Below are 15,237 nucleotides of genomic sequence, written 5' to 3'. Positions count from 1 at the left end.
CCAGGAGTGTCTCTCAGGGATATTTTGGCATATATCCCTCAACCTACGTCACCGATCATTATAATTCCCGTGGAAAAGGTAAAATGTGTTTCTTTTCTCTATTTGTTTATTGATTATCGTGCGATACGCGATGAGTCGTTACAAATATGATTAAAAAAGGTATGGCTATGAGGGCATAAAATAAATATTATTATTAACGGAGGAATGCGTGAGAGAAATACCGAATTGAACAGGCCTCATTCCACATGTGAACGGCATATTACAATGTAGAAATAAAATACAGTGCGAACAAATTGGGTGCGCAGTATGTTGACTAAAGACGCAACGACTTTTCCATTCATGATTAAGGTTGACAATATGTTCAAGGTGCAATGTAGAATCCACGCAAATATTTGCTGCCTAAATCTTCAGTTGAGTGGTTCGTGGAAAATCAACGTTGTTCTTTATGTTCACAATCCACCATTGACCAGGTACAGTTGAAGCAGCGTTGATTCAGCGCTACCTTTCTACATGCAAGATTGTTCAACATTAGACAACGTTGATTCTACGTTACACCAACAGTCAGTTTTGACTGCCAGCTTATTCTGTGAGAGCTTTTTTGATTTGTTCTGTTGGACATGTCTGAAGTGAGAAATTATTTACTTAAAGATAGTTTCTAACATTTTGATACAAAAAAATGAAATTGACACGCATTCTGAGAATGTTGGAAATGGCTGCTATTACCACAAGATATCTTTATCGTAATGAATATTCACTTACCCGTAATATTCACTGGGGGATATTTGTGACATCTCATGGTGGATATACAGCGGACGTTGTGAGGATACACGTGACATCTGGGGAGATCTGTGGTATATTGATGGTTTGCTGGGAGCTTACATTGTGCTGCCGCTGTCGTGCACGTAAGGATAGCCGCAACGAAACTATCTCTGCGGTCAGCGGAGGGTGCGTTTCTCGTTAGTATATGATAATTCGCTTTATGACCAAAATCGGTGGGAACGGTAGGTTCGCAGAACGGTGGGGTCAACAATTTGCAATAGCGTTCAGAATAAGCTACGCGCATCCCTTTGCAAATCACAAAAAGAAAGTTCGGGGCACAAAGAGCATTTCCGTCAGCTTGGCCCAAACGTGGACGTCGACTGGTCTTGCACCTGGGGACAAGCTCTGCCCGACTTGTTACAAGTCATGCATGAATGCCGAAGCAGCTCTCCAATACAAGAGCCGCAAAAACTTCGCGAACCACCGCAGCATGAAGAAGACTTCGGTGTCGCTGTCGCTTGGAACTTCTTCACCACCTCCCACGGGAGAGGACCATGCGATGGGATAGGTGGAACGGTAAAGAGACCCGATGTGGCCAGCTTGCAAAGACCGCGTGAAAGTCAGATCATATGTGTTTACGGACATCTCCATGACATACATGCATTCAATATGGGAGCCAAACGAAAAGGTTTGCGGAGAAGAAGAGGTACTCGAAGAAAGGTTTCGGGAAGCTCCTTCGGTTCGCGGTACATACAACTACCATGTTTTCACCCGTTGTCGCGGACACATCTGCAGGCATCGTTAACATCAACGTCAAAAAAGGGCGATGTTCTCCGCGTTTTACGGTACGTAGTGTGTTAGCTACGTTGTTGTTCACTGTGAAGTGCAAGCCTGTAGTGAAACTTTCCACGGAAACGCAAGATACAAGCAGCTATTTACCAACAAGCAACCCAGGGGCAGATTCAGGATTTTTCTGAGGAGAGGTTACAGCCATGAACAGCATGCTAGACACGCGATATGGGGTCAATTAATCACTATTTGAAGATGGAAATTGAGGAGGGGGTCAGGACATCCGGACCCCCCCCCCCCCCCACTCTAGATCCGCCCCTGGACAGATTCATTGTCTTTCACCTCTCGTCATCATCATCCTCACCGTCAATGTTAGCAAAAGCCAGCTCCCGTGGCATAGTGGTTAAGGATGACCGCCTTCCATGCCGAGACTCGGAGGTGCCACGGGTTCGAATCCTGTCACCGGCTGTGCTGTCTGAGGTTTTCCACTTTCCAGCACAGTTCGGCACAATTCCCCCTGAAGTCGGCCCAGGACGCAGGCCCCCCTTCCTGCTCTCCATCTGTCCACGTCTGTACACCGCTCATAGCCTCAGCTGCTTCGCGGCGCTAACACAGAATTTTTTTAAAAAATAGTAAAAGCTTCGTTCACCATAGTCATAGCAACTTTTGAAAAGTAACTTTAACAACCCTGGTCATAGCTTCGTTCTCACCGTCTCTCGTTCACGGCCTCTCGCAACCCTCACACCACGCATGCCCAATTTTTGGTTTCGCTTTCTTTGCTAGAGAGCAAAGAACGCTATCGTCACCGCCAACACTAAAAACATGGCGCCCTGCCATGGCTCTTTCTGGGTTCGCGGTTTTGGCCTTTACGCAAGCTGCAAACTGCTCCTGGCTCTCTTCTGAAAAGTCAAAGGATTCTCATTTAAATATGTATGAAGTGGTTCGCATGCTTCGCCGTGGTGAGCACGTATGCATAGTTTCACATTAAACAACACAAGGCGATAACAGAAACGCGATATGTGCGCGCAAATCGAGGTCGTGGGATCATTGGAGAGAAATTAATGAACATGCAGAGACAGAAAGCTTTTACCCTGTAGTAGAATAATATTGAGCGTTACTCTGTGGCACTCTGAGAAATGCGCTGACGAAGAATGATTTGTGTCCTCGCGATATGACCTATACACCTGCAGCTGTCAATAGCGCCACTTGAGATAACCAGCTGAGATCGGGATATTTCGATACAAGTAAGCAGCATTCAGCTGTGGTAAATATTTCGGCTAAAAAGTAGCTCGACAGCTTCTGCTGTGAGAACAACATACAACTTATTCTGCGTGTGCGATTTTAATTTCATTTCGCCAGAACTCCATGAGCAATAATTTGGAGCATACTATGCGCGAGCGTAGGGTGTATGTTTTTGTGAAATGCTATCGAATTTTTCTTTGTTTTTCTCCGTGACGAGGAGGTCACGATATTTTTAGCACCAGCAGAGCGTACAGAGGACGCGAAAAGTAGCGATAATATGTTGGAGGCATTGATGTTATTTTAAAAACTTTGCCGGTGGCATGCTGTCAATACATCATGTCCATATCTGCTTCTGGTGTGACTATAACCCGGCGCGAACAACATTCCTTCCCGCATTTATGCCAACCCGTCTCCTGCGAAAATGTTCGATGTCTCTGAAACCCACTTGCCAAATTACAGTAAATTGTGGTTTCAGTGATGTGTGGCATATTAAGATGCTGTGTGACATGTACTAAAAAGTTGTGCAATGGAGGAGAGGATTGTAGATTATCCCAGTCCAGTCAGCAGCAAGGCTCATGAACTTCTGGCAGTTCGACAAATTTTTATGAATGATATTAACAAAATCACAATCTCAAGCGGCATCTTTGAAAAGATCGTACATACTTGAATGCTGAGACTGCACACCTGTTATTCCAGTTTCTACGTCAATCACCCGCTAGCAAGCTCACGAAATCATGACGACGAGAAAGTACTTCTTGGCCATTCTCCTGGTCGGGTTAGGCGTCTCGACAAACTTTTCCGCTTGCAACACCGTGAGACAAGACAACCAATGTGACTGTAACCTCCTCTCCCAACAAACTGTGGAAGTGGACTGCTCCGGACAGGAGGGGCATCTGTTGAATTGTTTCCGCTCCATCAGGGACCAATCCGTGGACAACTGGGACCGGCTCGTGATTAGGAGAGCGCAATTTAGAACGCTCGAGCTTAGTGGCTTTGACTTTCTGGCCAAGATCAAGACCCTGGAGGTGACAGTGTGCCGTTTTGAGGAACTTTTGTTGCGGGGACTACCCGCACTGACGTCCGTCCATCTTTCATCGAATGGATTGCAGTATGTGAAAAAGGTATTCACATTTGTCTGTACTTTTTTGTGTGTATGCATTGAGCAGAAATTTAATTGGAAGAATCGTTTAAGGAATCCAAAGAATGAAGTGCATTTAGGGGAATTACAGCCTTAATGGGCTTGAAGTTATGGGACTTAAACGATCCTCGACTTGTCCCTGGTTCGTTTTGCACTCCATGGATCACCCTCGACTCAAAGTGTTGCAATTAATGTCATAATAAGGAGGTGTTGCCAGGCACCGTGGCAGAACAGAAGGGTGCAGCGCACAATGTAAAATTTAGGGGAGGGGGTGGGTGACCACCCCTCCAGAGCATCCGGTTTAACATTATGTAGCCCCCTTTCCCTCCCGTTGCTATGTGTTTCGAGAAGGAACACTCCTGAGATCTTGCGTGTGTATGAGAAATGCAAAGCTGAGCTTCATTTCTAACACTGGCAGAATTTCCTTTCCAAACCAGTTACAAAAATTGGCCTAGTTCAAGTCATGCAAGGTACTCAGTGAAGCCATTGACCAATTTCGAAATTAGGATTGTATTCCACTTCGAGCTAGGTGGAAATAGTACATTGTGCAAAATCTCATCCAACAGAGTGTCACAGTTTTGAAGAACAACAAGAAAATTGTACTGGATGTTCAGGTCCAGGTTCGGTGTAACCGTGACAGGAGCATGTTCTAGTGTGTCTTGTCGGATGTTGTAAGCACATGCAACCTAGAAAAGGATGACAGAGGACAGAGGCTAACTATTTTTTGATATTATGAAACATAATCAGCAAGTTTTGTTTAGAAAGTGAGGCTTGATTGCTTCGCAGAACAAAAACTAGAAGTACTGACAGTGACATTACTGCAGCGAAAGCACTGCCTATAGAATTGAATGATTCACATTAGGCTACAGATTTTATGTACACATTTTGCACGTTGTGTGAGCATCATGAAAATTCACATGACAACATTAAGGTGCGCTTTAATATGAGAGAGAGCATAATAACACAAATCCTCTTCAAATCTCTGTGATGTTTACACAGACATCACACGACGGAAACTGAGAGATGTGTGGCTTTTTTGACGACGGCCATGTTTCAGTTGATCGCACGATGGGTGTCAAGTACACCCGGAGTTACAGCAACGACCGTGGACGGCCCTATCCTGTATTCACGCGTATTCTTTTTCTCCGATCCTTAGGAGTGGTTTGCCCCCTTGCCATCACTCCAGCAGCTCCACCTAGTCGACAACAACCTAACGTCAATGCCCAACAACTTCACCCAAGATCTGGCTTCCCTGCAACACCTGAATCTCTCCGGCAACCAGTTCGCGACGCTGGAACCTGCCTGGTTCGGATTCTCGCCAAACCTAACCACCTTGGACGTGTCCCACAATCAGCTCACGCAACTCGAGGATTCTAACAGGGGCCTTACGTTGTGGGAACGCAATGTGCCCGGTCTCAGGGTCCTCGCGTTTTCTTGGAACCAGGTACGCGGAGCTTCTTTCCTTTTTCCCTTCTTTTGTGGAAATTTCGAGTATAAATGAGGGTCATTATTCGCATTGATAAAGCAAAATAGCTTCCCAAGCGGCACAAGATTTTGGCCCGATATTAGACTGATATTGGCAACACTGGCCCAATATCGCTCCAATATAAAGGCCGGCATTGCCAATATTGGTCCAGTATTGGACCAAGGGGTTGTGCTGCTTGTGTTGGGAACTTTGGGAACTGTTCTTGAAGGAGTAAGGAAGTGACGTTTATGATTGCTCGGAACCCTGTGTCATTCATTAAGTAGTCTGTCAGGAGCCATCATGCGTAGGGACTCGTGTGTTAGCGTAAAACCCGAAAAATCCGGAAAACTTGGCAGAGTGCCAATTCAGCCACAGATACGGAGCGGAGCACCAGCACTGCACATTCATCACGGCTGTTCTGCATCTTGTGTTCGTCTGAAATGCGACAAGCGCTCTCTTTTTATTTTTCATCTGATATTGGCCGATTTTTTAATATTTTTTTTGCAACCCCCCCCCCCCCCCCAATTTTTACGAAACATAAAACCCAAAAACATACGGCCCTAATCATGCACAGTATTCTCGCTGTATGGCGTATCGCAATGTAAAATGTAATGCAATGTAATTTTCTTGCTCCTTTTAACTCTGAATTTGCGTATTTAACCACTCGCATCACTTTGAAAAAGAAGTTACGTTTGTGATGAGAGCTGAGCTGACGTGTTACGTCTGTCCAGGTGGCCAATCTATTTGACAGAGCATTTGAGTCGCAACCCAACTTGACCGAACTTCACATGGACCACAACGAACTTCAGGGCCTGCCAAGCGGGATGCATGAGACCAATCCACACCTGGATAAACTGCATTTGGGAAGTACGTTACCTCGCGAGCCATTTTATCCGTCACAATTTCTTTTACAACCCTTCATAGTCTTCAGAGACTTAAAAAATGGCATGCGTTGTTTGTATTAGTGTTTCAGTACGAGAGCCAAGACAGTGCTAGAATATATGAGGGGAATGTTTGAGTTAAAAACAAAAACGAATTTGTACTAACTGCACATTACATGTGGGTGAAATTACATGCACGTAATTTTCAGCATAATAATCTCCACTCTTACTGCACATGTACCAAGGTGCATTAAAGTGAGGATACCATATGAAAAAAGAAGTTTTTCAGACATGTGTGCAACCAGTGGTATATTTCAGTATTTATTTTGAGCGCCCATGAACAGCAGAGACTTTGTAATGGTGCAACACATTCTTGACTTCACTGTCATCTTGAAACTTTGTGCCACCGAAGTGCTCTTTGAGAGCTCTAAAAATACGAACATCCGAACGTGCTGGGTCGGAGGAATATGCACTATGTGGAAGACCTTCAATTCGTAGACTGTGGATGGCTCCTACCATGCAGAGTGAGGAAAGCCTCAGGAGGAATTTCAAAGACCTAGATTACCTTGCATGTCAGTTGACTGATATGAAGAAATTTGGATGTGTGTAAGCCAGCCTTCAGTGATGTTACATGATAACGAGTTGGTATTCCTGGATAAGTGTGGCATGCGGAGATGATTGTACAGGTGGCTTCGGCAATGTTTTTTTTTTTTTTCACAACAGGGATAACACTGGTACATGTTGCACACTCGTTCAATACTATTACAAAATCAACTCTTAATCATAATTGTGACTTGATTACATCGGATAGCGATTGATACTGATGAGGACAACCATGTTGTTGTAGACAACCCATGGCAGTGCACCCAACAGCAGCTGGAACCGCTAGCCCACTGGGTTTCCCCACAAAAGCAAAGCGCAACAGTAGCTGTGCCGGACGTGGAAAGCGCCACATGCTCTAGCCCTCCTGAGACAGTGGGACAGATTATCTTCCTCTACAACATGGAACTGTGCCACAAATGTTTGTGCATCGTCAACACTGGCAATCTCAAGTTAGATGTCAACTGCTCCTCCATGAACATGCACCAGCTGCCGCCGAAGCTGCCGCCGGGCACCAGGATGATGATCCTGTCGCACAACCACATCGATTCACTGTCACTCCCATCGGACAAGTAAGAGAAACTCTTAGGGTGTTATTTTCATCACGAGTACTTCCAGAGATGATAGATAACAGATATAGAACAAGAATAACAAAAGCGAATAAAGTAAGGCTTTTTATGTCCGTTTAGAAGATGTGAGGTGGATACATGCACTTGAGAATCGTGATGTTAGTACTAAATGTAGCTGTAAGTAATGATTAGCATTCCTAATTTTGAATTAGTGTTGGCAGAAAGCATGCTTTGAGAGCAATTTTAAATTCTTGGAAAATTTTGAGTTTTGTTTCTTTAAAACCTCCAAAAACACAAAATTTTCCACAAATTGAAAACTCCAGTGAGCACCCTTCAAGTTTTGCCAAATGAAAACGCAGAAGAGTTGGAACCCTAGAGATGATGTAGTGATCTGCTAGAAACACTCAAGGCCGAGAAATGGCAGACAATGGGAGGTATCACAAAAATGTTTTTACCTCATTAAGCAACTAACTAAACGAGAAACTAAAAAAAAATTCACGTGAGCAAATTCTGGTATGCTATATTAACACACATAGTTACATTATGGTTTTCTACCATTCCCACCGGTAAGCAAGGTAGGTTTGAGCTTCCATTATTATTATTATGCCGATCCAGTGCAGTTTGACGTTACCAATCCTCTTATCAATCCTCGTTATCCTCCCTTTCTTAAACCTCTAGCGAAGGCTGGAAGGACATTCTGGGCTTGGACCTCGACTACAATGACATTTCAGATCCAGACCAGGTGGAGCTGGTCAAGGTATCCCCAAACTTCCAGGGCCTGCTGAAACTGAAACTGAGATTCAATCAGCTGACTCAGTTGCCCAGCCACCTGCTTGAACAGATTTCTGAGAAGCCCTGTGACATCTACCTGGAAGGTAACCCGTGGCACTGCGATTGCAAGACCAGCTTCTTCGCCGATTCGCTCACCAAGAGCAAGGTTAGGCCCTGTACTCTTTTGCTTATTTAATTGTAACTAGAGCCTGAAGTTTTCGGAAAATTTTTTTTTTTAATTCGGGGGGTAAAAATCGGGTAAACAAACATGTGCACTAAATTCACGCAAATTTCGGGTGAAAAATCTCCAGGTATGCTAAATTCGGGGAGAAATCGGGCTCAGTTGCTCAAACTAACTGTAATGGTTTGGTACAAACGGTGATGTAACTGCATTTGCTGCCAAACAAGTAAGTAATGCATTCCTACAGACATCCCACGTTTTGTGTTTGATGCGCAAGGTACATAAAAAAAGTTGTTTTCCCATTTTCGTTTCCTTGCTATAGAGCAGGCATACGTTGGCAACTTTTGGAGCTGCTTTAGCTACGTTGAAGAATAATTTTGGAAAAAAATGTCAGCTTTTGCCTTTGTCTAAATACTATTCAGACAGACTGTATGGCTTCTAGAAGTCCGAAAAATTGGTTGACAACAGTATCGGCAGGGGCAAAGGTGTCAGTATTGCACACCGTGACACTAATCAAAACCTAGAATAGCTGGTAATGTGTCATTGGATGCGAATCTAATTCCGAGATTTACGATTCATTTATCTCTTTATGAAACCTTCGAGCGTCTACACTAAATGACATTTATGATACGCATCGTGCAATCCTCCACCACAAAGATATCGACTTACTTGGCTAGCCTGCAATTTGCTTCAGCATTCTGTTTGTATGTCTAGTCATAGCATGTGCCTCCTTTGTAGGGCTTACGAAAATGGCAATGCATGTGCTTGCGGTAGACGATGGCTAACCTGATCATTTTCACCTGGCAATTATGTTCCAGCTGAAGGACGTGGACGAGATCCGTTGTGCCAGCTCAAGCGCCCGCCAGCTTGTGGGAAAGACTGTCCACCTGTTGAGGAACGAAGATTTCTGCCCCCAGGACAATATAGTCAATCACCTGCTCGACGTCCTCATTGGCTTGATGGCCGTCGCCATCCTTGCCATCCTTACAAAGCTGTTCGTTGACTACAGGCGGCAGAAACGAACAGGCAAGCTGCCGACCTTCTTTGGGTGGACTTGAATCTTGTATCCCTTTGTGGTAGAGACCTCCAGAAGATGGACTGTGGCCCAAGTATCCAGCACCGGCGGTGAAGACAGAGGCAGCTTGGCGGACTGCTGCTGTAGCACGAAGTACCTCGGGTTACTTTCAGAAAGGTACCACCGCACTAGGTAGTAGGAGAGAATGGTAGTGGTGTAGGCACTTAATGTGAGCTCCAGTGAGATTTCATTGCTGCACATTTATTCCAAAAGTAGGTGTTTGTATGGTTATACAAAGGATATCTGATGTACAAAGTATCAGCGCGCTGCCAATTAACAAAAAGTCACCTCTGTCAGCACTTAAGAGCTTCCTGCGTAACGATGAGTTTCAAGAAGATTGTCATTTCGTTTATGATCAGCCTTTGCTGCACCCACTGTTCTCGAAGTTGGTTAAGCTCTGTGGCTCTACGGAGGTTTGTGGAAATGCTAGGAACATTGACATTGAGACGTATGGTTCCCTTCAGTGGTTGTTCGTGTGCGATTGCATCAGTTCTTAGTCATAGAAGACTTGCAAACTTTGTTGTCTTTGATACCATCATATAAGTCCATATTTGGGATACAGTAATTAAGTTCTTGAGCAGTTTCATGATTGACCTTGTGATAGTGCAGCAGACTTTATCATGTGGAATAACACTGGAGCTGATGTTGAAGCTACACCTACCACTGCTTGTCTTCCTACAAGAAAAAAAGAAAAAAAAAAGAAGAGAAGGGTACCTGTGGCAGTATCAAGTCCCACGTGTGCATGATCTTTGCTACAAACAAATCAAGAGCTGCTGGAGGAAAGTTTGAGTGAGTGCAGTGACTGGTTAAAGGGGTTGCAACACTTCACATCAAATTATGTCAGAAAAATATATTTAAAAAATTGTAACTACATAGTAGTTAGTGGTTGGGGTTTCAATATATTGGAACCGTATGTTTACTTCACTATATTCATATCTCCACTATAAAAAGGTTCTACCATAATTCTTTTTTTTTTTTCCTTAATACTCCTGCATGTAGTGAAAAGCGTGCACTATGATGTGTCACAACCCCTTTAAGCGCAGTGCGTAACCAAGCACGACGTACCTTCTGCAGAGCGTCTTTGTAGCTCTCTATCTGTTTGAGATACAAGCACATCGAATTCCTCCATATATGACCAAGGCACCAGTTGTGGATGTGACCGCACCAGTCCAGATTGCTTGTAACTTTCGCACTTGTGCTTAATGCTTTTTGTGGGCTTACAGCAACCAGTTGATTTGTTCATAAATACTGTGGGGTGTTTTGCCAGAGGCCGCAGTTCTTACTACATGCTGGGGCCACAAGGCATACAAGAGATGTTCGCCTGTAAATAGCCATAGGACGCAGTTTTCAATCGATGGGGACTAAAATCAGCTAGACTTGCTCAACGTAGGAGATCAGTCTGGTCCGAGAGCTGAACCACCAAGAAAGGATCACGTAGAGTTCTCTCTCTCTATTAGTTACATCATTTTGAGCCGTAACAAATGCGGTTATACAACACACCATGCACAGACATGCTTAATACTTAGAGCCTGAAGTTTTAGGGTTTTACCCAATTCTTCCCCGAATTTTCACCCCGAATTGAAGGTTGCGTATTTAGGGTGAAACCCGATTTTTACCCGGCAAACTGCCCTCACTGGGACATCTGTAGGAAGGCAATAACTTAATTGTTTGGCAGTAATTGCAGTTACATCACCGTTTGTATCAAACCACTACAGTTAGTTTGAGTAGCTGAGCCCGATTTCTCCCCGAATTCAGCGCAATGGAAGTTTTTCCACCCGAATTCGGATTAATTTAGTGCACACGTTTATTTACCCGATTTTTAGCACCCGAATTTCGAAAAAAATATTTCCCGAAAACTTCAGGCTCTATTAATACTGGATCTAAAGAAGAAAACATTACTCTGCCGAGTACCAATTCTCGCAATGCAACACAGCCTGTTGTTCACTGCAACAGTCCAAACTCGTGTGAGCCAGGTATCTGACTAATGGCATAGACTCACTCTAGAAACTTGAATGATCTTCCAAGAAGTATTTTTAGGGATTAGTCTGGATATAGAGGGAGGAGGTTGTATGTCTTGTACATGATCTTGAGGGACTTCCATTTTGCGGGACAGAGCACTTTCACCCGAAAAAAGACTTTGCACAGTCTGTCCACAGCTTCCAGCAGAGAACCGCTGCTAACGTCTTGTGGGATTTTCGCTATCTCTTTGTACCATATATTTAGCATGTACTCCGTCCCTCATTGTGATGCCAGCCATTGTGACCGCAGCCACCATTGTATACTATATTACCACGTAGGGCAGTTTGCGGTGAATTGTAACATGCACCTTGTATAATCTTTAGAGCCTGAAGTTTCAGGGTCTTACCCGATTCTTCCCCGAATTTGCACCCCGAATTGAAGGTTGCCTCTTTAGGGTGAAACCCGATTTTTACCAGGCAAATTGCCCTCTCTGGGATGTCTGTAGGAATGCACCAACTTACTTGTTCGGCAGAAAAATGCAGTTACATCACCGTTTGTACCAAACCGCTACAGTAAGTTTGAATAACTGAGCCCGATTTCTCCCCGAATTTAGCGTACTGGAAGTTTTTTCACCCGAATTTGCACGAATTTAGTGCACACGTTTATTTACCCGATTTTTACCCCCCGAATGTAGGAAAAGATATTACCCAAAAACTTCAGGCTCTAATAATCTTGTCTCACGATGGTGTCGTTAATGTGATCACGAGGAAGGTCAGCGTCATTTCGCATATTGCTCAATTTTGTCTTTAGGCATGAGGCAGGATCACGTCACTGCTCAGGCTGCGACGATTAAATACCGAGTAAGTGAGTTGACGTACGGTTAGTAATTAAAGAAATGAGCAACAATGTCATGTTGCTGAAATTCATAATGCAAGTGCAAATAAAAAAGAAGACGACGGAAAAACTGCATTTTGTGAATCACGTGATGACTCGAAACTGCCTCGTATGTTTTTGGTCTGGCCTTATTATCACGCGGTTGTATTTTTAATTGCTCCAGCTTCTACCATAGTGGTATGATATACCTCTGTCAGACGGGCACACAAACGGCCTTTAAGGCAACGGCATTAAGAAAAGGCCGTAGCTGAAATATGGCCTTAAACCATGGGAGGCTGCCAGACGGTATCCGTGAAGGCGTTTTGCCGGTGGTGTCCACGCCTATAAACACATCTGTGAACGTTGAATGAAATGTAGTTAAATCACATTTATTTGCACTGTGAGCATTCGGAAACAGCGTTTTGTGTGCACTTAGTCAATTTGAAAAACAGCAAACGATATCGATGCTTTGCTGTGCGCGCACAGTTTTTGGATGCAGACGACACAGAGTGCAGTGGTTCGAGGGTATCACTACGAACTGACGGGATATAATGAGAAGCAAAGTGCAAATATTCACCAGGGAAACTCTAGGCGTTGAGCACGAAAAAAGAGTTCGCTGAACATTACGTCTGATAAAAACATTTTACTTTGAACTGAAGGAAATCGGCGCCATCTTGTCTGTGCCGTTTGGTAACGAGATTTCGACAGTTTCGAGGGAACGCTGTAAACTGTCTTGCGGGAGCTCCGTTGTCTTTACACCTCAGTTTTGTCGCAGAGGCCGTATGACTGACCGCCTGGCAAGAATTTAATGACCGTGTGCACTTAAGACCTTAACCGTTACGCCCGTCTGACAGGGGTAATAACCTATGAAGTTGGAAAGGCAGTTGATGATGAAAATGCCAGTCAGTATCAGAGGTGGGACCCCAAAACACACCACCCTGTTTGCCCGTCTGTAGGTGTGCCACCATTGCACCACACTGACATGGTCCCCAGGAGACCTGCAGATTTACTTTCCCATGATTGGACAAGTGCACTGCTTGCTTCTATTGCACGTTATCGAGACTATTAACCATGGAAATCCTGATTGTGCGATGCACCCATTATTTTTCAGTGGTGTAGTTTAGCACCGTGCATTCACCTGACATTAATGATGATCATGTTGGCTGTTGAGAAACCTGTTCCAAACTTAACCGTTGGTTATACTTTTGGAACTTTGGACCTCTTATAAAAAAAAGGGTCAATCTATTGATCTCACTTTAAAAAAAAAAATTGGACAAAGACATGAAATGTTGCAATGTGTGACAGGGTTGATTTCACCGCTTCCTTTTGTGCTTTTGAATCATGAGTATGTACATTACCAGATATGTGTGATGTGAAGGTACTTTAGTCAACACGGATTCTCGCCAGTTTGACATGCTTTCATGTGAAAGTTGTGTCTAATAGTTAAACTATGAATGTTTGTTCTGTTTCAGCACCGATACTTTTGTTAGTTTCTAGTGCGATGATTAGGTGCTCACTGTGCCAAATGTTTCCTTTTTTTTTTTGCATCCGGCACTTAGGATATGATGAATTTGTTTGTTAAAGTAATTCTAATTTAATTACACTGATGACTTCCACTTTTGTGTGAGGCATGCAGGACATGTGCCAGTTACGCTATGTTGTATGATTTTGCTCAGCTCAGAATGCTGCACTGTTATGTAGACTGTGTTATGCACATTCAAACGTGTATGATTATGTAGCACAGTGTTAGGCTCACTGACGTGCAGTTAATATAACATTCTATTGCTACTGATGAGCCAAATGTTATGCAGTTTAGGTGCATACTGTAATCGATGAAATTTTTGTGCACTGTTACTTCGAGCTTTCTTGGCACTCATTGCACATGTAAATTTTGACGATGCTTTATTTTTCAGTTTTCCTGACAAAGAAAGCACCGACTTGTTGCTACTTTGCTCAAAGCTTTTTGTTTTGTTTGTTTTTCTCGAGAGCATTTTAGCTGTTGGATGAGCTCATCTAACTGTAAATAGGATTTGACTCTGCCAAGTTTTATGAGAAGCATGTTTACCCCTGGTGTGCAGAGTACATGTATTTTGTGGTAGCTTTGAGGGTGTACAAGGCATTTTTTTTGTAGCCATGTCACGAGTGTGGTGGATTGCCAATAAACTGCAGGAACACGCTTGTTCCAAATTCCAATGGGTTGGGTGGTTGCTTCTCACAGGAGACAATTTTGCAAAAACTACAAATTTGAAAGTGCTGGCATTTGTGATGCTCTGTGGGTGTTTTGAAACAGAGGTACTGATTTCAATAAGGAAACTGGTATGCAAACTTTTATGAAATAGACATTTGCACAAACTAGTTGCTTGATTCAGCAAAATCCATGTGAAAGAAGACAGTAACATGTCCCTGAGCTTTGGAACGGAACATGAAACGAACAGCACCACTGTCCATTTGCCTTGTTCCCAAGCTCAGGGGTATGTTACCAATGTTGAGGTACTACACCAGCTCGCTTGCATATTACGTTGTCTGTGTATTCACATGAGCGACATTCCCTAGAATACTACAGCGGAAGATGCTTTCTGCTGCCTGTATGTTGTGTCTTCACATGCACTTCTAACCGCGGGGAATATCCTGCGACACAGCCTCAAGGTATTCCGTAGCGGACAACGGGAGAATACTCTGACGGTGTCGTCTGCTAAGTGCACCACTTCCAATTTCCGGCACCGTGTGAATGCTCAACATAACACTGGATGGAACTTTGGCTCACTGAGCAGTTTTCTGCTTTTTTCTTCCACTAGAACATTCCGTGAGTATGTTGCTTGTGTGAATACACGGTGTGTTCATTGTACAAGGTTGTATTCAGGTAAGCGGCATAAAATAGCTGCAATATTTTTGTTGTCTGTATTTTAACTGTTCTCAATGCCGATGAATCTTCCGC

The 15,237-nt window shown here is 43.7% G+C and overlaps 1 protein-coding gene across 1 annotated transcript; it reads left to right on the top strand.

Moving 5' to 3' along the window:
* The first annotated feature begins 2,358 nt into the window (after positions 1-2,358).
* Positions 2,359-15,188, top strand: LOC135391777 (protein singed wings 2-like). Its single transcript, XM_064622211.1, has 7 exons — positions 2,359-2,507; positions 3,487-3,911; positions 5,085-5,372; positions 6,125-6,260; positions 7,122-7,446; positions 8,122-8,380; positions 9,214-15,188. The coding sequence occupies exons 2-7, from the start codon at positions 3,525-3,527 to the stop codon at positions 9,451-9,453; spliced, it is 1,635 nt and encodes a 544-aa protein (XP_064478281.1). The 5' UTR covers positions 2,359-2,507; positions 3,487-3,524; the 3' UTR covers positions 9,454-15,188.
* Positions 15,189-15,237: the final 49 nt, after the last annotated feature.

The sequence above is a fragment of the Ornithodoros turicata genome, chromosome 4 (assembly GCF_037126465.1).
Source record: "Ornithodoros turicata isolate Travis chromosome 4, ASM3712646v1, whole genome shotgun sequence".
NCBI lineage: Eukaryota > Metazoa > Arthropoda > Arachnida > Ixodida > Argasidae > Ornithodoros > Ornithodoros turicata.
Note: the sequence above shows the minus strand (reverse complement) of the source record. Positions and strands in the feature narration are given on the sequence as shown.